At 52.4% G+C, this 23902-nt stretch overlaps 1 protein-coding gene across 1 annotated transcript in view; it reads left to right on the plus strand.

Annotated features, from left to right (window-relative positions):
• Positions 1-1359: 1359 nt before the first annotated feature.
• LOC102527299 (small ribosomal subunit protein uS3m) overlaps positions 1360-23902 on the plus strand; it is a 92184-nt gene continuing 69641 nt past the window's right edge. Inside the window, exons 1-3 of the mRNA XM_072955536.1 lie at positions 1360-1396; positions 2260-2320; positions 2729-2936. Coding sequence (XP_072811637.1) covers positions 1360-1396; positions 2260-2320; positions 2729-2936 — 306 coding nt within the window. The remainder of the gene's footprint in view (positions 1397-2259; positions 2321-2728; positions 2937-23902) is intronic.

Consider the following 23902-nt stretch of genomic DNA (forward strand, 5'->3'; position numbering starts at 1 on the left):
GCAGGTAAGAGTAGCAGGACCTGGCCAGTCTCCTCCCAGAAGCTCCTAGCTCAGGGGTCTTCCTCGCCTGCCTGTTAGGTCTTCTCGAGCAGAGACGGGGGGAGAGCAGAGCTTGGATATAGAGGTTAGCGCCAGGAAAGAGAGTGGGGGTCTGAGGAGGCAGATGAGCTGGAGGGAAGTTGCACGTATATTTGAGGTTTAGTGGAAAGAGGTTGAGGCAACACTGGTGGGATGTCCTGAACTTTTTGTTAACCATGAAGATGAGTGAGAAGGGTCTTACTTCAAGTAGTGGGGAAGGTCCAAGAGAGCAGCTGGGGGACCGGTCCCCAGGGAGCTGCATCCTAGCATCTCAGAGCATCCATGGTGGAGGTGAAGGTGAGCCTTTCTTTTTCTTTTTCTTTTTTTTTTTAATTGAGTTATAGTCAGTTTACAACGTTCTGTCCATTTGTGGTGCACAACACAATGCTTCAGTCATACGGGAACATACATATATTCATTTTCATATTCTTTTTTTACCGTGAGCTACTACAAGATATTGAATATATTTCCCTGTGCTCTACAGTATAATCTTGTTTATCTGTTTTATATTTACTAGTCAGTATCTGCAAATCTCAAGCTCCCAGTTTATACCTTCTCACCCCGCCCCCCCACCGGCAACCGCAAGTCTGTATTCTATGTCTGTGAGTCCGTTTCTGTTTTATATATAAGTTCATGTGTCTTTTTTTTTAAGAGTCCACATATGAGTCATCTCATATAGTATTTTTTGTTCTGTTTCTGGCTTACTTCACTTAGAATGACAGTCTCCAGGGCCATTCATGTTGCTGCAAATGGCATTAGTTTATCCTTTTTCATGGCTGAGTAGTATTCCGTTGTATAAATATACCACAGCTTCTTTATCCAGTCATCTGTCGATGGACATTTAGGCTGTTTCCATGTCTTGGCTGTTGTAAATAATGCTGCTGTGAACATTGGGGTGCAGGTGTCTTTTAGAATTAGAGTTCCTTCTGGATATAAGCCCAGGAGTGGGATTCCTGGGTCATACAGTAAGTCTATTCCTAGTCTTTTGAGGAATCTGCACCCTGTTTTCCACACTGGCTGCCCCGGGGTTGAGCGTTTCTGATAGTCCTGTGGATACAGCCGGGAGTCCTTGGCTTGCCCCCCAGTGGCATGGGGACAGATGAATGGGAAGGTGGCACCAGAGCTGGGTTTAGTGCTGTGGGCCTGGCGGCGTGCCTGGAGTAGGAGTTCTAAGGGGTTAGTGTTCAGGTGGCTGACAACTACCTGAGGGTCACTGAGGGTCATTGCTGGAGTATGTGAGGCTAGAAGGGGGTTGATGGCTTGGGAAATGAGGACTGCATGATGGCAAAGAAAAAAGTGGAGGTCCCTTGGGAGCCAGGTGAGTCTGTGTGGCAGATCCACCAGACGGGAGCCTTCGGGAGAGGGTGAGGGTGGAGATGCTGTGCTGTGAGCTCTGTGTTAGTTTCCCATGGCTGCCGTGACAAATTACCGTACACCGATGGCCTGAAACAACGCAGGTTTTTGTCTTACAGTTCTGCAGGTCAGAAGTCTTACAAGAGTCTTGCTAAAACCAGGGTGTCAGCAGGGCTGCACGGCTGCACTCTTTCTAGTGGAGAATCTGTTTCCTCATCTTTCAAAGCTTCTAGAGACTTGTCCCCAGTCCTTGGCTGGTGCCCCCTTCTTCCATCTTCAAAGCCGGCAGCGTGGTGTCTTCCAGTCTCCCTCACCCTTGTGCCTCCTTCTGTCAAGTACAACGGTTGTCGGGGTGACACTGGGCCCACCTGTATTAGCTGGGGCATCTTCCCAGCTCAGGATCCTTGGCTGATCCCACCTGCAAAGCCCTTCTGCCGGGGAAGCTTCCGAGGGTGGACCGGGGACATCTCTGAGGGGCAGAAGAGAATTCTGCTCACCACAGGGTTGAAAAAAAAATTATTTCTTAAAATATGTACTGCACCTGAGCCACTGTTAGTAGCATATTTCTGCAGTTCATTGGCAAATAATGAGGCAGCTCTTTGGTCACTGACCTGAGCAGTTCAAAGCCTCATTGAGGATTTGCTGAGTTAAGTTTCGGTCTGTCTCGTGCTCTGGGTTCTTGGCGGCAGTCACGTCAGTGGAAGGTGAGGGTTTCCTTCTAACTTTTCTAAGTTCCTTCAGTATTGTGGACAAGGAAGAGGTTTCTGGCACGACGGAGCTGGCTCCGGGTTATTTGGTGCCATTGGTGTTTCGACCACTTCCTCGCAGGCAAGGAGCTACTGTTTGAGCTCATGACCCCCGGGCTTCGGTCAGCTGAGCCGGGCGTGAGGTGTGGTCCCCGGGACAGCTGGCCAGGGGCTGTTCCTGGAGGCTTCCTCCTGGATGAAGAACCGCCTTGACTGTCCACCTTACACCTAATGTCCTCCTGACCTAAGGTGTCTGTGTACTTGGAGCACAAACATCAGTAATGCAGTTAAGCCTTCGGAAGGAAACCTGAAGTACTAGAAGGCTTTCCAGTGAAGCTACTCCTCGCTGACCTTGAACCCCGACCTCCCCTTGGCGTTCTCTTGTTTTTCAGCAAGTCCACATTATTGCGGAAAAGGTCTCAGGGCACTAACATGGCTCGCTCTTTGACACCCAGCGCCATCAGTGATGCGGGGTCTGGTGGCAGCCCTTGAGCATCCCATGTTTCAGGCCGCAGTCTGAAGTCCTTACCCCGTGGGGTCTGTGTCCACAGGGAGGCTGGGGGGAGCGCGCGGGGGGATAGGTGGGTGAGCGTGGGCGGTGGGGGTGGCACAGCCCACGGCGCGGTCTCGCTGCCCGTGTCCCAGGCTCTGATCGTGGCTCTTGGGAGCCCGAGCACAGATGGCTGGAGTTGGCGTCACAGCATCCAGGGGGGCAGGGTCCACCCGCTGTTGAACCCAGTGTCGATCTTCCGTGCGATTGTGAGCATGTACACAAGTCAGTGGGTGTGAAACATTCACGTCATTTGTGTGAGTGTACGTTTTTTTTTTGTTTGTTTTGTTTTTTTTAACATTTTTTATTGATTTATAATCATTTTACAGTGTTGTGTCAAATTCCAGTCTTCAGCACAATGTTTCAGTCATTCATGGACATATACACTCATTGTCACATTTTTTTCTCTGTGATTTATCATATCATTTTGTGTATATTTCCCTGTGCTATACAGTGTAATCCTGTTTATCTATTCCACAATTTTGAAATCCCAGTCTATCCCTTCCCACCCTCTACCCCCCTGGTAACCACAAGTCTGTATTCTCTGTCCATGAGTCTATTTCTGTCCTGTATTTGTGCTTTGTTTTTGTTTGTTTGTTTTTGTTTTTTAGATTCCACATATGAGCGATCTCATATGGTATTTTTCTTTTACTTTTTGGCTTACTTCACTTAGAATGATGTTCTCCAGGAGCATCCATGTTGCTGCAAATGGCATTATGTTGTCGGTTTTTATGGCTGAGTAGTATTCCATTGTATAAATACACCACATCTTCTTTATCCAGTCACCTGTTGATGGACATTTAGGTTGTTTCCATGTTTTGGCTATTGTAAATAGTGCTGCTATGAACATTGGAGTGCAGGTGTCATCCTGAAGTAGATTTCCTTCTGGGTACAAGCCCAGGAGTGGGATTCCTGGGTCATACGGTAAGTCTATTCCTAGTCTTTTGAGGAATCTCCATACTGTTTTCCATAGTGGCTGCTGTGTGAGTTTACATTTATTTCTCGTGTGTTAGACTGTGTTACCGGTTGGGTTACCAGGAGGAAACCCATTCAACTGATGTAAACTTTGAGGACGTGTATTCCTTCCTCTGGTAAGAAGTCCCGCGTGGTTGGGGCCCCCTCAGGGTCAGTTCACGCGGCGGCTCTGTGCTGTCCTCGGGGCCTTTCTGCTTTGTCATTCGGCCGCGACTTGGGGCTGCTTCTGTCCTTGTGGTCGCGTCGTGGGTGGGGGTAGTTGGTTCTGTGCGAGATGCAGATAAGCCAGCTTCCCACGCGTCTGTTAAGACATCGATGTGTTTGTTCTGTTCCGGCCGAGCGGTGCTGCTTGGCTCCCCCAGCCCCAGGTTTCACCGGTGAGAAACACATTTTGGACGAGGATGGTGTTAGATGGGTCCTTAGGGATCAGCATTGTGGAATCAAAAATCAGCCCAGTGATTCAGGTGTAAACACACACAGAGACCTTCTTGCTGAGATGTGGGGTTTTGTAACTGTTTTTTTTGAAACATCTTACACTGGAGTATTTTTCAGACTCTCCAACATTCTTTACTTTTTCTGACTTAAAAGATGATGGGGGTGATGCGGTAGCTGGCACTTCCTGCGTGTTTATTCTGTGCCAAACACTATCCAAATAAAAAAATTTGGGTCTTTCGAATTTTCTTTTCTTTTTTCCGAGTTTACTGAGATCTAGTGGACAAGTTAAAATTTTACGTACATTTAAGGTGTATAATGTGATGGTCTGATATATATGTACATTGTGAAGTGATTGACACAGCCAAGCTAATTAACATCCCCGCATACAGTTACCTTTTGTACGTGTGTACTGAGAACAAGTGTCTTGGCAAATTAATGGTTTTATTAATTGCAGTCACCATGCTGTGCTTTAGATCTCCAGAACTTACTCCTCCTACATAACTGAACTCTTTTTTTTTTACCATTTTTTATTGATTTATATAACTGAACTCTTGCACCCTTTAACCAACACCTCCCCATTTCCCCATCCACTCAGCTCTTTGGCAGACATCATTCTACCCTCTTTACGAGTTTGACTTTTTTAGATTCCATGTATACGTAAGATTGTGTAGTTTTTGTCTTTGTGAATCTGCCCTATTTCATTGAACGTAATGTCCTCCAGGGTCATCTGTGTTGTCCAGTGGCAGAATATGCTTTTTTATGGCTGAGTAATATTCCACTATAAATATAATATTATATATTTTAAATAAATATATTTATGTTTATATATAAATAATGACTTGTATTTAAACACATGTTTATTTATGTAACTTTTATTTAAATAAGTAAATATAGTGTGTGTGTATATATATATATATGTATATACATCACATTTTCTTTTTTTTTATAATTTTTTTTTTGCGTTGGGGGGAGGTAATTAGGTTTATTTATTTATTTTCAGAGGAGGTACCGGGGATTGAACCCAGGACCTCACGCCTGCTAGGCAGGTGCTCTCCCACTTGAGCTGTACCCGCCCCCACTACATCACGTTTTCTTTATCCATTCATCCACTGACAGACACTTACATTGTTTTGTGATCTTAGCTATTATGGAAAATGCTACAGTGAACATGAGGCTTCAGATATCTCTTCAAGATAGTGATTTTATTTCCTCTGGATTTGTACCCCGAAATGGGACCGTTGGACCTTGTGTTTGCTCTGTTCTTCATTTGTTGAGGAATCTCCACACTGTTTTCCATAGCGGCTGCACCAATTTACATTTCCCACTGATGGTTCCCTTTGCTCCACGTCCTTGCCGACCCTTGTTCTCTTGTGTTTCTGGTGATGCCCATTCTGACAGGTATGAGGTGATAACCTCATCGTGGTTTCAATTTACATTTCCCTGATAATTCGTGATGCTGGGTACCTTTCCCTGTGCCTGTTGGCCATTGTATGCCTTCTTCGGGAAAATGTGTATTCAGGTACTTTGCCAAATTTTTATTGTTGTTTTTGTTGTTGAATGGTTTAAGTTCCTTGTCTATTTTACATGTGAACCCCTTGCCAGATGTACGGTTTACAAATATGTCCTACCACTTTGTAGGCTGCCTTTTCCCCTTGTTGACTGTTCCCTTTGCTGTGCAGACGTCATTTAGTTAGATGTGGTCACACCTGTTAATTTGTGCTTTTGTTGCCTGTGTGTTTGGTGTCATATTAAAAAAATAATAATATGGGTAAGACCTATGTTAAGGAGCTTTCCCCCTATGTTTTCTTTGGGAGTTTTATAGTTTTAGCTCTTAAAATTTAAGGCTTTAAACTTGGAATGCTTTGATCTGTTTGGAATTTTTTTTGTGAACTAACACGTGATCTATGTTGCAGGATGTTCTGTATGCACTTGAGAAGTATGTATGTTCTTCTACTGTTGGTGGAAAGTTCTGGATATGTCCTTTAGGTCCATTTGCTGTGCAGTGTACTTTGGCTGCTTCCTTCCTGACATTCTCCCTGGGTGATTGATCCATTTGAAAGTGGGATCTTGAACTCTCCTAGTATTACTGTACTGCTGTCTATAATTCCTTTCAGACCTGTCAATATTTACTTTATATATTTAGATACTTTGATGTTGGGTGAATATTTATAACTGTCATAGCTTCCTGTTGAATTGACCTTTTATCATTATATAATGACCTTTTTGGTCTCTTTTGACAGTTTTGACTTAAGGTCAATTTTGTCTGATATAAGAACAATGGAGCCTTGAACATTTTGGTGGATAGGGTGCCAACTGCCCACGCAGTTAAAAATCCACATGTAACTTTACAGTGAGCTCTCTGTATTCGCGATTCCACATCCATGAATTCAGCCGTGGCTCATGTAGTCCTTATTTAGTATGTATGTATTGAAAACAATACCAGTTAAAAAAAAGGGAGAAAGAAAAAAGAAAAAGACAAATGAACATAAATACAAAACTGAAACAGACTCATAGACATAGAACACCAACTTGTGGTTGCCAGGGGGGAAGGGGTGGGAAGGGACAGACTGGGAGTTCAAAATTTGTAGATACTGACAGGCATATGCAGAATAGATGAACAAGATTATCCTGTAGAGCACAGGGAAATATATACAAGATCTTGTGTTAGCTCACAGCAAAAAAGAATGTGACAATGAATATATGTATGTTCACGTATAACTGAAAACTTGTGCTCTACACTGGGATTTGACACAACATTGTAAACTGACTAGAACTCAATAAAAAAAATTTTTCAAAAAGAAAGAAATGAAAGCAACACCAGTGTAGTATGTAAGTGGACTCGTGAAGTTCAAGCCTGTGTTGTTAAGCTTATAGACACCACATTCTCTTTTGGTTGCTGTTTGCATGGAATATCTTTTTCCATCTCTTTGAGCCTCTGTGTGCTTTTGAAGCTCGAGTCTCTCATGTGCAGCATACAGCTGGATCTTCTTTTTCCATTCATTCAGCCACTCTTTTTTTTTGATTGAAGAATTTAATCTAAATTTAAATTATTAATTATTAACAGGTAAGAACTTGCTCTTGCAATTTTGTTTATTATTTTCTGACTTTTTTTTTTTATAGTTTCTTTGCTCCTTTCCTGCCTGCTTGCTTTCTTGCTTTGGGATTCGATCATTTTTTGCAGTATTTCCTTTGAGTCAGTTCTCTTAAGCTTTCGTTCCTATGCTGTAGGCCTTAGCTTGGTGATTACCATGAGGTTTATATAAAACAGCTTACAGTTCTAACAGTCTAATTTAAGCCAGTCGCTTACCGTCAGCCGCACACAAGAAGTCCCCACAGCACATTGTATGCTATGGATGTCAAACTTCTTTTTGTATTTGTCTGTCCACTAACAAATCATCGCGGCCATAGCTGTTTGTAATATTTTGTGTCTAACTCGCATACTCGAGTTGAAAGTAATTTTCCCATCAGCCCTGCTGTATTAGAGTATTTTGAATTTGATTATGTGTCTACTGGTGAGTTTGATGCTTCCATCATGTCTTCGTGTTCCTCAATCAATAGCCTCCTTTCATTTCAACTGGAAGAATTCCCTTTCGCATGTCTCGGAAGACAGGTCTAGTGGTGATGAGTCAGTCCCTCAGGTTTTGTTTATCTGAGAAAGTCTTTATCTCGTCATCATTTCGGCAAGAGCAGCTTTGCTGCGTGTAGAATTCTTCATTGGTCATCTTTTTCTCTCATCACTTTGAATATATCTTTGAATTATCCCAGTATCTCCTGGCTTGTAAGTTTTATACACTCATAGAAATCCACTTACAGCCTTATAGGGGTTCCTCTAACTATAAATCTTTTTTCTCTCGCTGCTTTTAAAACTTCCGCCTTGCATTTGACTGTGGATAATTTAATTAACGAACTCCCTGCCCTTTTCTCTCTTCCCTCCTTCTCAGAGTCCCGTGGTACATCTTTTGGTTTGCTTGATGGTGTCTCATACGTCCCATAGGCTTTTTTTCACTCTTCCTCATTTTTGCCTTTTCACTCTCCCTGGATAATTTCAGATGACCCGTCTTTGAGTTCATAGATTCTTCCTTCTGCTTGATCGCAGAGCGTTGAATGAATCTACTGGATTTTTCATTTTGTTCATTGTGTTCCTCAGCTCCAGCGTTTCTGTTTGCATCTTGTGTGTGTGTGTGTGTGTGTGTGTGATTTCTTTTGGTTGGAATTCTCATCTCATTCACGTAGCATTATCCTGATTTTGTTGGATTACGTGTCTGTGTTCTCTTGCAGTTTGCAGAGCTCCCTTAAGACAATTATTTTGAGTTCGTCGTAGGGCGGAGTCATTGATTTCCAGTTCTTTGTGGTTGGTTTCTGTGGTGGCTCATGGTTGCCTGACTCATTGTGGTCCACGAAGCCTGGCATTGCTGTCTGTGCATTTGAAGGGGCAAACCCCTCCTCCTGTCTTAACAGGCTGATTTTAGGGGGAACCAAGACTGGTGGCGTTGCCTTTGCACCTGAATTTGAGCGGGCTGGAGCCTGGTCACACGGCTGCTGTCAGATCTACAGTTGTGTCCACCGTGGGCAGGCCCATTACTGTCTGTCCCCTGGGTGACGGGGCTGCCTCCAAGCCTGTGGTTGGGCAGGGCTGCAGCCTGGTCACAGTGCCACTTCAGGGTCTGTGTTGGAGGTCCCGTTACCAGGGACGTGGGCACGTGGGGCCCCCCTGGCCCCTTGGCAGCTTGGCTCTGTGCAGGACCATGGCCAGGCTGGGCCAGAGCCAAGTCCACGGGGGACAGAGCTGCGTTGGGCCTGTAGCCAGGGCTGCCGTCAGCCAGCCTGCCTTCTCCAGGTCTTGATCTCGGGCTTCACTAGGGTTTTGCAGCTTCCTGCCTGAATCGAAAAGCTCCCACGAAGATACTGTTGCCTGTGGATGGATGCCAGTTTGTTCTTGGGGTGGGGGGCATGAGCTGGGGACCTCTTACTCTACATCACGCGGATATCCTGCCAAACACTGCTTTAGACACGTGGCGTTTCATCTCTAGCGCCCTTCTCTGAGCGTAGTGCTGTGTTGTGTCCATTTTGCAGATGAACCAACTGAGGCACAGGAGATGGAGAAGCTTGCCCCAGACTTTCCAGCTAGAGTCAGGATGCTAACCTCATCAGACTGATTTCAGAGTCTGTGTCCTTAAATACTGTGGTCCCCCTGCCCCAAATGTATATATTTATATAATAATAATAATAATATTTTCTTCTCTGGGGGTCTTGCCTGGCCTGGCCTGGAAGGAGGTCCTGCTGGATGGTTCACATTTAGGGCTTTCTGGTTCTTAAGAGTCTGAGAAACTCAGCCGTGTTACCCTAAGTGGTGCGACTTTATTGTAAATAGGATGTGGAAATGAGGAAGATGGGGAGTCCGGCTCATGGAATCCAGAAACGGATAAACCAGCTTAAGTTCAGGAAGGCAGCTCAGGAACTAGTGTGCCCCACTGGGTTGTCTCTGTGGCCTCTGTGTCACATCTTCTGCGGGGCAGCCCTGCCAGCGCCCCCCTCCCCCAGACCCCCACGTCACCAGCTCGGCTGCGCAGGTGGCAGGCAAGGCGGTGGCCTTCTGCCTCGTAACTGTGAGCGCATGGTGCCTGCACAGGCGGGGTGGGAGGCCCTGGGCAGACGTCCCCACTGGGCCATCGCCAAGCACGAGCTATTAGGAGAATCTGTTGGCAAACATCTTATAATACGTGTAAAAGAAAACAAGTGGGTGTTGGTTCGTAGACAGTTTGGCCTTATTTGTTAATTTATATTTGTGGACTCTGTTTTACTTGCACTCACTGAAGGAATTCTAGTGCAAGCCGTCTTTAAATCAGTAGGATTATAGTCCTTGAAAGGCCTCTCTAAGTAGAAATTATGTGAGTGAAATTTGGTCTCTTTTTAAAATTCATCATAAAGCATCATGCTCGCAGCCAAAGGCATACAGCTCCTGTGAAAGAAACTGGCCGCCGCTGTGCTTAATAAGGGGGCCTGGGGCCGGGGAGTAGGAGGGGAGCCCGGGGCTAAAGAGCTTTTGACAGGGGGACACTTAGGGACAAGGCCACCCAGGACAACGCGCCAAACCACAATGTGCTGCGTGCCTTACCTGTGTCCCCACGGTAACCCTGTCACACGGTCACTCCGCTGCGGCTGAGAAGTTAGGTGATTTGTTACAGGTCACACGTGCAGTAAAAGGAGATGGGGGTTTTCTGTTTAGTTTTGACATGTGCGGAAACTGAGGCACTGAAGCTTGAAGACTGTTGCAAGTCGGCATCCGTGAAGCCCCGTTATGCTTCGTGGGCTGGTGTCTGATGGGGGAGGGGGAGGGAGCAGCCGTGTGCCTGGTGGGGTGTGTGCCGACACGGGTCCCCGCCTTCCGTTCTGGCCCATGGTTTGCCGCTTTCTTTCAACTACTTCTCTGAAGTCTGCAGGCAGGCTGATAATTGAAAAAAAAATTTTTTTAAAGACCTTTAAAAAGTGTATTTCTCCAATAGCCAAGATTTGGAAGCAACCTAAGTGTCCATCAACAGAGGACTGGATAAAGAAGCTGTGGTGTATTTATACAATGGAATATTATTCAGCCATAAAAAAGAATACAATCACAACATTTGCAGCAACATGGATGGACCTGGAGAATGTCACTCTAAGTGAAGTAAGCCAGAAAGAGAAAGAAAAATACCATATGAGATCACGTATATATGGAATCTAAAGAAAGAAAAAAAGAAGACACTAAGGAACTCATCTACGAAACAGAAACAGACTTGCAGACATAGTAAACAATCTTATGGTTACCCCAGGGGAAAAGGGGGTGGGAAGGGATAAATTGGGAGTTCAAGATTTGCAAATATTAACTGTTATACATAAAAATAGGTAAACAACAAGTTTCTTCAGCACGGGAAACTATATTCAATATCTTGTAACCTTTAGCGAAAAAGAATATAAAAACAAATATACGTATGTATGTGTATGACTGAAACGTGAAAGTTGACACATTGTAACTGACTATACTTCAGCTTAAAATACATGTATATATATTTCTCTGTGAAACTTGTTCCCGATGGGTTTGTCTTTGGCTTCCAAGCATGTTTTACTGTAGTGGTTTAGCGTGGAAACAGCACGTGTTGGTGAAGGTGACATCGCCTGCTCCTTCCCGCCTGCTCCTTCCCTTCCCGGCGCACGGCAGAGTTTCCCGGCCCCGTGGTTCTTCCTCCTGCGCCCCCTTCCCGCACCTCTCACGTGCACCTTGGCTGCTGACGTCCTCCAGGCTTGGTTGAGGACCTCTTCCTCTTCTGATTCTCTGAACGATCCTGAAGGATCTCAGCCTCCTCTAAATCTTCCATCACGGTACTTATGCTGTCTCCCAAATCTATGCTTCTAGCCTGAGTTCCCTGCTGAGTGCCGGCCCCTGGGGATCCAGTGATGTAATAGGAATCTCTCAGGTCCTGTATCCGAAAGAGAGCCCATCCGTGGATTTTTATCTCAGTCGGCGGGCCCTGCCACGCACCCGGCACGCTGCCCCGGAGACCTGGACCATTCCAGCCCCACCCTCCGTGCGGTCTCTGCCGTCCCCAGTCCTGCGACTCGCCCTCCTCCCAGGTCCCAGAACTCACCTCTCTCAGGCCTCCATCTGGCTTGCCTGCCACAGTCCAGGCCCTTCTCCCTGTGGAGGACCCTCCTCCTTCTGCCTGTATGATCGTTTGAAACCCTAATCCAGCCTGTCACTTCCTTACTGGCAATCCACAAGTGGCCCTGAGATTCCGCCCCACCTTAGCTTAGTTGATGGCTCCCGTTGGCACCTGTCCATTCCTTAGGGAGTGCGTGGTGGTGTGGCCGTGCTGCCCCTTGGCTGTCTGGCTCCACGCCCTTGCCCGAACCAGCTGCTCTGTCCAGGAGTGAGGGAGCAGACATCACACATTTTTAAGTGTGTTTTATCGTAGGAGAATTAACTGATCATTGTACAAGTTTCAGAGCCTGTCTCGTCAGCAGTAAGCAGGTGAGGAAGGGAGGGCCTGTGAGTGGCAAGTTCTCTCTGCCTCTCCTCTTTGTCGGGGATCACAGCCCCAGATAAGCTTTCACAATTTGGAAATCACAAAGGGTGGGAGGGAAAGAGATCCAAGATTGCAAATTTGGAACAGGGTACATTGCTAAGCTGCAACCAGGACGTGCAGTCTTTCTCAGTGGCACCCACTGATTTGTGCAGTGCGCCACCCGTGAGACTGAACAGGGCAGACCTGGGAGCCGTCCTGTTGTGAGGACGGAAATGATGGCTGACTGTGATGCCACAGGAGGAGAGTGAGTGAACGTGTGTGTGCACGCGTACATGTGTATACGGGGTGTGTGTTGAGGATGGAGGAGAGGGAACACAGTGGAATCAAAAGTAGGGGGGCCTTCTTACATGGTGATGCGTGACAAGTAGGCATGGTGTGTGGGGGGTGGGGCTGGGGTTGAAGACACGGAATGGGGGCACCCGGCAGGCTTGAGGGCCATATTTACTTCTGACCCCCAGTTTGTCTTATTGGTTTGGTAAAGGAAATATTTAAAGAAAAACCAAAATATTTTGGCCTAGGTTTATAATCAAAATTTTATTCGTCTTGCAGCAAATGAATTGGCACATGCAGCCAAACCTAGTAACTTTGTCTCAGGGTCTGTGTTGTAGGTAAACAGCCCATTTCCCCAGGCTCATCTTTCCCTCCCTTTGAAAGCGGGCCTCTTAACAAAGATTGTTCACTGATGCGGATTCCATCAGCCTGCCCTGACTCCTCGTCATACGCGGTGCAGGAGGAGAAATAACAGGATAACTTGGGAATCTGAGATTTGCAGATACTAACTACTACATATAAAATAGATCAACAAGTTTCTACTGTACAGCACGGGGAACTATATTCAATGAAAAAAGTATGAAAAGAATTATATGTATGTTCATGTATGACTGAAGCCCTGTGCTGTGCACCAGAAATTGACACAGCATTGTAAACTGACTGTACTTCAGTAAAAAAATAAAGTATGTGTTTTACACACACACACACACACACACAGAATATAGCCCCGTTAAATTCTGTGAGGGGGTGGAACTAAGTAGGGGCATTAAAAACTTCCCCCCCAAAAAAAGTAAAATGAAAAAGAAACTTTCCCCCAAACCTCTCCTTTTTGCAAAAAAAAAATTCTTTTTAACATTTTTATTATTGAGTTATAGTTATTTTTCAATGTTGTGTCAAATTCCAGTGTAGAGCACAATTTTTCAGTCATACATGAACATGCATATATTCATTGTCACATTTTTTCTCTGTGAGCTACCACAAGATCTTGTATATATTTTCCTGTGCTATGCAGTATAATCTTGTTTATCTAGTCTACATTTTGAAATCCCAGTCTGTCCCTTCCCACCCCTGACCCCCATGGCAACCACAAGTTTGTCTTCTATGTCTATGAGTCTGTTTCTGTCCTATATTTATTTTTTGGGGTTTTTTTTTTAGATTCCACGTATGAGCGACCGCATATGGTATTTTTCTTTCTCTTTCTGGCTGACTTCACTTAGAAGACATTCACCAGGGACATCTGTGTTGCTGCAAATGGCGTTATGTTGTCATTTTTAGTGGCTGAGTAGTATTCCATTGTATAAATATACTGCATCTTCTTTATCCAGTCATCTGTGGATGGACATTTAGGCTGTCTCCATGTCTTGGCTGTTGTAAATAGGGCTGCTATGAACATTGGGGTTCAGGTGTCATCCTGAAGTAGGGTTCCTTCTAGATATATGCCCAGGAGTCGGATTCCTGGGTCATATGGTAAGTCTATTCCTAGTCAAAAAAAAAAAATTCTTGAATCCAAAATTTAAAAATAGCCGACACAATAGATGAATTATGGTTCCTTTCTAGCAATGCTTCCTGGCAGTGTTAACATGCACTGGCAAGGAGGTTATGAGATGTAATTAACTCCTGGGCCTACACAGTCACTCCCTGAATGTTTCCAAGCTTAATACATTTTAGAAAGAGTGACAGTTGTAATTATGTTGTCAAGCATTTGTCGTTTTCTGCTGTAGCAACACCGCTGAAACCCAGACAGAGAGCTCCACCCGGACTTTGAAGGGTGCAAGGCATGGGTGTTGGTTGCACGTCTTTCCCAAAGTGTGTAAATGTTTATCAGCAGTGTGTAGACAGCCCCGCGTAGACTTTTTCCTTTGGGTTCAAGGGTCCAGTCTGGGCGATCCTGTGTCTTGTCCCCCCAGTGTACTGTCACCTTTCTGACTTCAGCACAGGTGGCTCTTGGAGAGGTCCCCTGCTCCCCCGGCCGCCTTGTCACTTTCTTCCATGAGTGAGTTCCCCGTCAGCGACCTGGGAGATCAGACTCCTGCCTTAGGAGCGAGGTCGGGCTGCACGACCTGAGGTCTAACCCCCAGTTTTTGGAGGTGACGTAAATGGGGTAGGAAAAAGGGCAGCTTTGGAGCCAGGCAGACCTGAGTTTTAAGCCGGTTCCAGCCTTTCATTTTGGGGGTCATGTCACTTAGCTTTCCTGGACTTTATTTGTGACACCAGGGTCCCCAACCTGGCTCCCAGCGCTGGGCCTCCACCTCTCCATCCTTTGTTACCTGTTTAATGGGGAGGGTACAGCTCAGTGACAGAGTGCATGCATGAGGTCCTGGGTTCAATCCCCAGTACTGCTGTTAAAAATAAATAAATATACCTCATTTTTTTAGAAAGCAAACACCCACTTTTGCCTTGTCTTCCTGCTTCAGCTTCCAGTCCCCCCCAGCCCCAATTCGGTGCGTTTCTGTTTGCCCCCCTGCTGTACCAGAGAGGGAACTTGCCCCCTCCCCACTCAGGGTTGCTCGTAGGAAGAAGGAAAAAGATGTACCTTCTGTGATTTTCTGCACTTAGACTTCTCCTTGGATGGGAAGATTGACCTTTGAGATACGCTTCCGGAAGTTCTCAGAATCCGATTTGGCACTGAGCGCGCTGTGTGCTGTTTCAGCCCAGGAGGAAATCTGTGGGGAATTTGCCGACCAAGCAGGAATGTTCTGTGTTTTCACGGAAGAACCCAACCCCATTGCTTCTGCTGGGGCTGCTGCCTCCTCTGGGAACGCCCTCTCTCCCTGGCTTTCTGTTCTCATTTCAAACACGGCCCCCTCCAGGAAGCCTGCCCTGATCTCTCAAGCCAAAAGGAATCTCCGACTTCCAAACTTCATAGTTAAACCATTGCGATATTTATTACGAAAATAAAACGAATGCATTCTAATCATGGAGTAATTTTAAAGCAGAGAAATATGCAGAGGAACAAAACCATGCCCCTCCTAATTCACCAAGACAGGAGCCATTAACCTCGAATGACGTCTCCTTGCAGCTTTTGTTTTCTGCATTATTCATACAGTGGTCACAGCATGCGTAAATTTTCGCATTCTTCTGTCATGAGCACTTGCATTCCATTAAAAATGAGCCCATAAACATGGCAGTGGCTCTGTAATATTTCGAGGTGGTTTTTGATGGAGTGAGTCATCCATTCTCCAGATGCTGGACATTCAGCTTGTTCCCCATTTTCCTAGGTTTTAAGGATCCTAAGATCAGCCTCTTTGTGCATTTGGGATTTTTATTTTATTGCATTTTACTTGTTTTGGATTTTTTTTAAGGTAGATTTCTAAAAATGGAATAACCAGACAGACCAGAGCTGATTGACGGATTTAAGGGCATCTGCTATGTCTTACCAGCTTGACTTTCAGAAAGTTAATTTTTTTTTAAATCAAGTTTATTCTCCCTCCGGCGGCATGTATGATTTCTGGGTCAAACGCTATGTTTGCTCATTTGGACAGAAGTAAGTTTTCCCCCCGTTACGAGACACAGAGGTTTAAAACACCAGCGCGTGCGTGCGGACACTGCAGGTGTCTTTCAGAGGTGGGCTGACCGTCCGCCCTGCGCCCAGGCTCTCGTGGCAGGTAGACTGGCCTGTTGGCTGATGTTGTTACCCCTTTGGTTCTGATGGCCGTGTTATGCAAGGTGAGGAATCTGGATTCCGCCTGGAGTCCTTGGACCAATGCTGTGCCCTCTCCCCAGCACGGGTGTTGTCTGGCGGCCCCCCTCGTTGTGCCCGACTGTTCTGGCCCCGGACCCCCGGCACCTGGGCTCCGGGGGGCACCCTGGGGAGCGGCCCGGTCTTGATGTGGGCGACCCAGGGGCTGCTCTCCTGGACAAGGCTCTCAGTCCCTGCAGTCACCCTGGTGGGAGTGGGTGGAAATGAGCCTTTCCTGATTTGGGAGTCCCATTTTTTTTCTTTAGAAAGGATGAGAGTGCAGGCTTTTAAATACACAGATTTTTTTTATATATATATATATATAAAGTGGATTTATTTTAGAATATTTCCACGCTCTCTTGTCTGGGAAGAGGGCAAAGTATTCTCCGTAGAGTTGGGTGTCTGTTCAGAATGTAGTTTTGGGGGCAAGGAAGTACCTCCTTTTGTTCGGTGCTCAGGGTAAGTGTCCAGTGCTCGGAGTGTCAGCCAGGGTAGCCCTGCCCCTCCGGGTCACCCTGGGGAAGGCGGTGGAGATGGGCAGGCTGTTTCCAAGGGTGGGAAAGAGGGGGAGAGCTCTGAGAACCCAGAGCCTGGTTCGGCCCCAGTTGCAAAAATGGTACCTGAGGGTCCCTTCCTTCCTCAGCCTTTGTCCAGACAAGTCACAGACTTGGGTCTTTGGGCCGAAACCGAGCCATGAGCCGCGTGCATCCATCACCAAGTCTCCTGTCCCACGGGGTGTGCATGTCTGACCTGGGGTCACTTGTCCTAAGGGTTGGGCGAATGGTGAAGGGCCCGGGGCCCTCCTGCCCCGTGACTGTCTATCTGAGTGGGCCTTTGCTCTAAGAGCCGGAGTGTGTTCAGTGCTTGGTAATGGTTTGTGATGAACTCGTCCTGGGTCCCTCATGAAACCTTTAGGTAATCTGGGGTCCATTTGGAGCACCAGGTCCCCAGCTGCCTGGACTGTCCATTATCCGCTAGCAAACCTCTCAGAATTGTGTTCTCTTTGCTAGGCCGGACCCCCACGTGATCCTCGTCCAGTGCCTACGCCCCCCAACTTCCCTGTCTCCAGGTGGCCGGTCCCCCCCGGGTCCTATGTCTCCAGGTGGCCGGCCCCCCTGGGCCCTGCATCTCCAGGTGGCTGCCCTCCTGGGCCCTGCGTCTCCAGGTGGCTGGTCCCCCCAGGCCCTGTGTCTCCAGGTGCCCCTCCCCCGGCCCTGCGTCTCCAGGTGGCTGGTCCCCCCCGTGTCCTATGTCTCCAGGTGGCTGGTCCCCCCCCAGGCCCTGTGTCTCCAGGTGGCTGGTCCCCCCCGGGTCTTATGTCTTCAGGTGGCTGGTCCCCCCCAGGCCCTGTGTCTCTAGGTGGCTGGTCCCCCCCGGGTCCTATGTCTCCAGGTGGCTGGTCCCCCCCCAGGCCCTGTGTCTCCAGGTGGCTGGTCCCCCCCGGGTCCTATGTCTCCAGGTGGCTGGTCCCCCCCCAGGCCCTGTGTCTCCAGGTGGCTGGTCCCCCCCGGGCCCTGCGTCTCCAGGTCACCAGCCCCCACTGTGGTTGCGCTAGGCTGGTCGTAGACGTGAATGGTGACGAAATAAGATCTCCTGCTCCCCCCTTAGGAGTGTGGATTTTGCTGGTCATTGGGAGATGCTGGTTTTTCATTATCCTGAAGTGCCTGTTGCAGGTCCCATGATATTTGCCTCATGTCTCATGGACCCCCAGCTTTGTCGCATCCTGAGTGATGGGAAAGAAGTGGTGTGACCTTGCCTCATCGTGTGAAGGGCGTGTTGGGACCGGGGTGGGAGGGACAGGGTAGGTACCACTCGTGGTCTAGGCGATCGTGGACAGGCCTTTGGGCTCTTCAGAAAAGTTGGAAATCTAGGTTTCTCTGGAGAGTTTCCTTATCTTAACAGTGCTGTGGGCCAAGCAGAATAAACATGTCCACTGGTGGCCTTTGAAGCTGACCCTTCTCAAGTCACCTGCCAGCAAGGGTTGAGTGATTGCTACACATAGGTCTGTGTGTTCAGAGGCGTCTGTCAAAGGTGTTTTCTTGCTTTTATTTATTTACTTTTTTTCGAGTTTACATGATTCTGTAACTCCCAAGGAGCCGGCTATCATGTACAGAGACTTCAGTTTAAATTATTGACCCCTATACTTACATGTTGAAGAGCAGGACTTCACTGTAAAATTAGCCAAAATGTCCTGCCACCGTCTTCCAAGTGGCAGCACAGAAAGAGCGTCCGAGGGCACCTGGCTGCCCCTCCTCCTCTTCCCGCCTCGTGGGGGTGGGGGTGTCCTGCTGGGGGGGTTCTGTCTGAAAAACCTGGAGTCTTTTTTGACTTTCTCCCCAGCCCCAGAGTTGGGACAGGGTGTGACCTGGGTGTCATGATACCCGACCCACCACTGCTGCCTGGAGCTGTCCGGGGGCTGCTCAGATCCAGGGCGGAGGGGTGACGAATGGCCTCAGCTCCTGCCACGCTGGGCTCCCGGCGCACAGCGTGGGCCGGGAGGGCTGACTGTCCCCTCTCTTCTGGGCTCCGGGGCTGCTGGCTCAGTCATGTGCAGACCGAGGCTTCCCCTCACCCTCCAGGTGCAGGCTGTGGGCCTCACAGCCAGGCTCTGAGGGGCATGCACACCGGGGCCACCGTCCACACCCCGCACCCCCGCCTCTGCTCAGGGTGTTTCACCGCCGGGAGCCTTCATTCAGGTGTTACTCTTGTTCCTTTGTTTTGGACTGCGAGATCCTGGCTTCGGGCGTGGTTTGGGCCAGCGGTCGCGGGGGCATGGCCTGGGGAGCGGATTGGGTCAGTGGTCGCGGGGGCCTGGTTTGGGCCAGTGGTCGCGGGGGCCTGGTCTGGGGAGCGGTTTGGGCCAGCGGTCGCGGGGGCCTAGCATGGGGCGCGGTTTGGGCCAGTGGTCGAGGGGGGCCTGGCCTGGAGCGCCGTTTGGGTCAGTGACTACGGGATCCTGGATTTGGGCGCGGTTTGGCCAGTGGTCGCCGGGGCCTGGCCTGGGGTGCGGTTTGGGCTAGTGGTCGCGGAGGCCTGGTTTGTGGAGCGGTTTGGGTCAGTGGTCACGGGGGCCTGGTCTGGGGAGTGGTTTGGGCCAGTGGTCGCGGTGGCCTGGTTTGGGGAGCGGATTGGGCCAGTGGTCGCGGGGGCCTGGTTTGGGGAGCGGATTGGGCCAGTGGTCGCGGGGGCCTGGCCTGGGGAGCGGTTTGGGCCAGTGGTCGCGGGGGCCTGGCCTGGGGCGCCGTTTGGGTCAGTGGCTGCGGGATCCTGCCATGGGGCGCGGTTTGGGCCAGTGGTCGTGGGGGTCTGGCCTGGGGCGCGGTTTGGGACAGTGGTCGCGGGGGCCTGGCCTGGGGAGCGGTTTGGGCCAGTGGTCCCGGGGGCCTGGTCTGGGGAGCGGTTTGGGCCAGTGGTTGCGGGGGCCTGGTTTGGGGAGCGGTTTGGGCCAGTGGTCGCGGTGGCCAGGCCTGGAGCGCGATTTGGGCCAGTGGTCGCAGGGGCCTATCCTGGGGACCGTTTTGAGTCAGTGGTCGCGGGGGCCTGGTCTGGGGAGCGGTTTGGGCCAGTGGTCGCGGGGGCCGAGCCTGGGACGCGGTTTGGGTCAGAGGTCGTGGGAGCCAGGTCTGGGGAGCGGTTTGGGCCAGTGATCGCGGGGGCCAGGTCTGGGGAGCGGTTTGGGCCAGTGGTCGCGGGGGCCTGGTCTGGGGCGCGTTTTGGGCCAGTGGTCGCTGGGGCCTGGCCTGGGGTGCGGTTTGGACCAGTGGTCTCGGGGGTCTGGCCTGGGGCACGATTTGGGCCAGTGGTCACGGGGGCCTGTCCTGGGGAGCGGTTAGGACAAGTGGTCGCGGGGGCCTGGCCTGGGGCGCTGTTTGGGCCAGTGGTCGCGGGGGCCTGGCCTGGAGCGCACTTTGGGCCAGTGGTCACAGGGGCCTTGTTTGTGGAGCGGTTTGGGCCATTGGTCGCGGGGCTGGCCTGGGGAGCGGTTTGGGCCATTGGTTGCGGGGGCCTGGTTTGGGCCAGTGGTCACGGGGGCCTATCTTTGGGCGCCGTTTGGGTCAGTGACTACGGGATCCTGGCTTCGGGCGTGGTTTGGGCCAGTGGTAGCGGGGGCCTGGCCTGGGGAGCGGTTTGGGCCAGTGGTCGCGGGGGCCTGGCCTGGGAAGCGGTTTGGGCCAGTGGTCGCGGGGGCCTGGCCTGGGGCGCGGTTGGGCCTGTGGTCGCGGGGGCCTGTACTGGGGCGCAGTTTGGGTCAGTGACTACGGGATAATGGCTTCGGGCGCGGTTTGGGCCAGTGGTCGCGTGGGCCTGGCCTGGGGAGCGGTTTGGGTCAGTGGTCGTGTGGCCTAGTCTGGGGAGGGGTTTGTGCCAGTGGTCGCGGTGGCCTGGTCTGGGGAGGGGTTTGGGCCAGTGGTCACGGGGGCCTGGTTTGGAACAGTGGTCACAGGGGCCTGGTCTGTGGAGCGGATTGGGCCAGTGGTCGCGGGGGCCTGGCCTGGGAAGCAGTTTGGGCCAGTGGTCACGGGGGCCTGGCCTGGGGAGCGGTTTGGGCCCGTGGTCCCGGGGGCCTGGTCTGGGGAGCGGTTTGAGCCAGTGGTCGCGGTGGCCTGGTCTGGGGAGCGGTTTTGGCCAGTGGTCGCGGTGGCCTGTCCTGGGGCGCGGTTTGGGCCAGTGGTCGCGGGGGCCTGGCCTGGGGAGCGGTTTGGGCCAGTGGTCGCGGGGGCCTCGCCTGGGGAGCGGTTTGGGCCAGTGGTCGCGGTGGCCTGGCCTGGACCGTGATTTGGGCCAGTGGTCGCGGGGGCCTGGTCTGGGGAGCGGTTTGGGCCAGTGGTCGTGGGGGCCAGGTCTAAGTAGCGGTTCGGGCCAGTGGTCGCGGTGGCCTGGCCTGGACCGCGATTTGGGCCAGTGTTCGTGGGGGCCTGGCCTGGGGCGCGGTTTGGGCTAGTGGTCGCAGGGGCCTTGTTTGTGGAGCGGTTTGGGCCAGTGGTCGAGGGGGCCTGGCCTGGGGAGCGGTTTGGGCCAGTGGGCGTGGGGGCCTGGTCTTGGGAGCGGTTTGGGCCAGTGGTCGCGGGGGCCATGCCTGGGGACCGGTTTGGGCCAGTGGTCACAGGGGCCTGGCCTGGGGCGCCGTTTGGGCCAGTGGTCACGGGGGCCTGGCCTGGGGCGCCGTTTGGGTCCGTGGCTACGGGATCCTGGCTTCGGGCGCGGTTTGGGCCAGTGATCGTGGGGGCCTGGTTTGGGCCAGGGGTCACAGGGACCTGGTGTGGGGAGCGGTTTGGGCCAGTGGTCGTGTGGGCCTGGTTTGGGCTAGTGGTCGCATTGGCCTGGTCTGGGGAGCGGTTTGGGCCAGTGGTCGCGGGGGCCTGGTTTGGGCCAGTGGTCACGTGGGCCTGGTCTGGGGAGCAGTTTGGGCTAGTGGTCGAAGGGGCCGGGTTTTTGGAGCGGTTTGGGCCAGTGGTCGCAGGGGCCTGTCCTGGGGCGCGGTTTGGGCCAGGGATCGCGGGGGCCTGGCCTGGGGTGCGGTTTGGGCCAGTGGTCGCGGGGGCCTGGCCTGGGGAGCGGTTTGGGCCAGTGGTCGCGGTGGCCTGGCCTGGGGAGCTTTTTGGGCCAGTGGTCGCGGGGGACTGGTCTGGGGAGCGGTTTCGGCCAGTGGTCGCAGGGGCCTGGCCTGGGGCGCGGTTTGGGCCAGTGGTCCCGGGGGCCTGGCCTGGGGAGCGGTTTTGGCCAGTGGTCGCGGTGGCCTGGTCTGGGGAGCGGTTTGGGCCAGTGGTCGCGGGGGCCTGGTCTGGGGAGCGGTTTCGGCTAGTGGTCGCAGGGGCCTGGCCTGGGGCACGGTTTGGGCCAGTGGTCACGGGGGACTGGTATGGGGAGCGGTTTGGACCAGTGGTCGCCGGGGCCTGGTCTGGGGAGCGGTGGGCCAGTGGTCGTTGGGGCCTGGTTTGGGCCAGTGGTCACAGGGACCTGGTCTGGGAAGCAGTTTGGGCTTGGTCGCAGGGGCCCGGTTTGTGGAGTGGTTTGTGCCAGTGGTCGCGGGGGCATGGCCTGGGGAGCGGTTTGGGCCTATGGTCGCGGGGAACTGGCCTGGGGCATGGTTTGGGCCAGTGGTCATGGGGGCCTGGCCTGTGGCCCCGTTTCGGTCTGTGGCTACGAGATCCTGGCTTCGTGCGCGGTTTGGGCCAGTGGTCGCAGGGACCTGGTTTGGGCCAGTGGTCACGGGGGCCAGGTCTGGGGAGCGATCTGGGCTTGTGGTCGCGGGGGCTTGGTGTGGGGGGAAAGGTTTGGGCCAGTGGTCGCGGGGGCTTGGTCTGCGGAGCGGTTTGGGCCAGTGGTCGCGGGGGCCTGGTCTGGGGAGCGGTTTGGGCCAGTGGTCGCGGGGGCCTGGTTTGGGCCAGTGGTCGCGGGGGCCTGGTCAGGGGAGCGGTTTTGGTCAGTGTTCGCGGGGGCCTGGTCTGGGGTGCGGTTTGGGCCAGTGGTTGCGTGGGCCTGGTCTGGGGATCTGTTTGGGCCAGTGGTCGCGGGGGCCTGGTTTGGGCTAGTGGTCACGGGGGCCTGGCCTTGGGAGCGGTTTGGGTCACTGGTCGTGGGGCCTAGTCTGGGGAGCGGTTTGGGCCAGTGGTCGCGGGGGCCTGGTCTGGGGAGCGGTTTGGGCCAGTGGTCGCGGGGGCCTGGTTTGGGCCAGTGGTCGCGGGGGCCTGGTCAGGGGAGCGGTTTTGGTCAGTGTTCGCGGGGGCCTGGTCTGGGGTGCGGTTTGGGCCAGTGGTTGCGTGGGCCTGGTCTGGGGATCTGTTTGGGCCAGTGGTCGCGGGGGCCTGGTTTGGGCTAGTGGTCACGGGGGCCTGGTCTGCGGAGCGGTTTGGGTCCGTGGCTACGGGATCCTGGCTTCGGGCGCAGTTTGGGCCAGTGGTCGCGGGGGCCTGGCCTGGGGCCCCGTTTGGGTCAGTGGCTGCGGGATCCTGGATTAGGGCGCATTTTGGGCCAGTGGTTGCGGGGGCCTAGCCTGGGTCGCGGTTTGGGCCAGTGGTCTCGCGGGCCTGGCCTTGGGAGCGGTTTGGGCCAGTGGTCCCGGGGGCCTGGTCTGGGGAGCGGTTTGGGCCAGTGGTCGCGGGGGCCTGGCCGGGGGCTCGGTTTGGGCCAGTGGTCGCGGGGGCCTGGCCTGGGGCGCGGTTTGGGACAGTGGTCGCGGGGGCCTGTACTGGGGCGTCGTTTGGGTCAGTGACTACGGGATCCTGGCTTCGGGCGCGGTTTGGGCCAGTGGTCGCGGGGGCCTGGCCTGGGGAGCGGTTTGGGTCAGTGGTCGCATGCCCTAGTCTGGGGAGGATTTTGTGCCAGTGATCGCGGTGGCCTGGTCTGGGGAGCGGTTTGGGCCAGTGGTCACGGGGGCCTGGTTTGGGCCAGTGGTCACGGGGGCCTCGTCTGGGGAGCGGTTTGGGCCAGTGGTCGCGTGGGCCTGGCCTGGGAAGCGGTTTGGGCCAGTGGTCGCGGGGGCCTGCCCTGGGGAGCGGTTTGGGCCATTGGTCCCGGGAGCCTGGTCTGGGGAGCGGTTTGAGCCAGTGGTCGCGGGGGCCTGGTCTGGGGAGCGGTTTGGGCCAGTGTTCGCGGTGGCCTGTCCTGGGGCACGGTTTGGGCCAGTGGTCGCGGGGGCCTGGCCTGGGGAGCGGTTTGGGCCAGTGGTCGCAGGGCCCTCGCCTGGGGAGCGGTTTGGGCCAGTGGTCGCGTGGGCATGGTCTGGGGAGCGATTTGGGTCCGTAGTCGCTGGGGCCTG

This window comes from Vicugna pacos, chromosome 36, assembly GCF_048564905.1.
Source record: "Vicugna pacos chromosome 36, VicPac4, whole genome shotgun sequence".
NCBI classification, from domain to species: Eukaryota; Metazoa; Chordata; class Mammalia; order Artiodactyla; family Camelidae; genus Vicugna; species Vicugna pacos.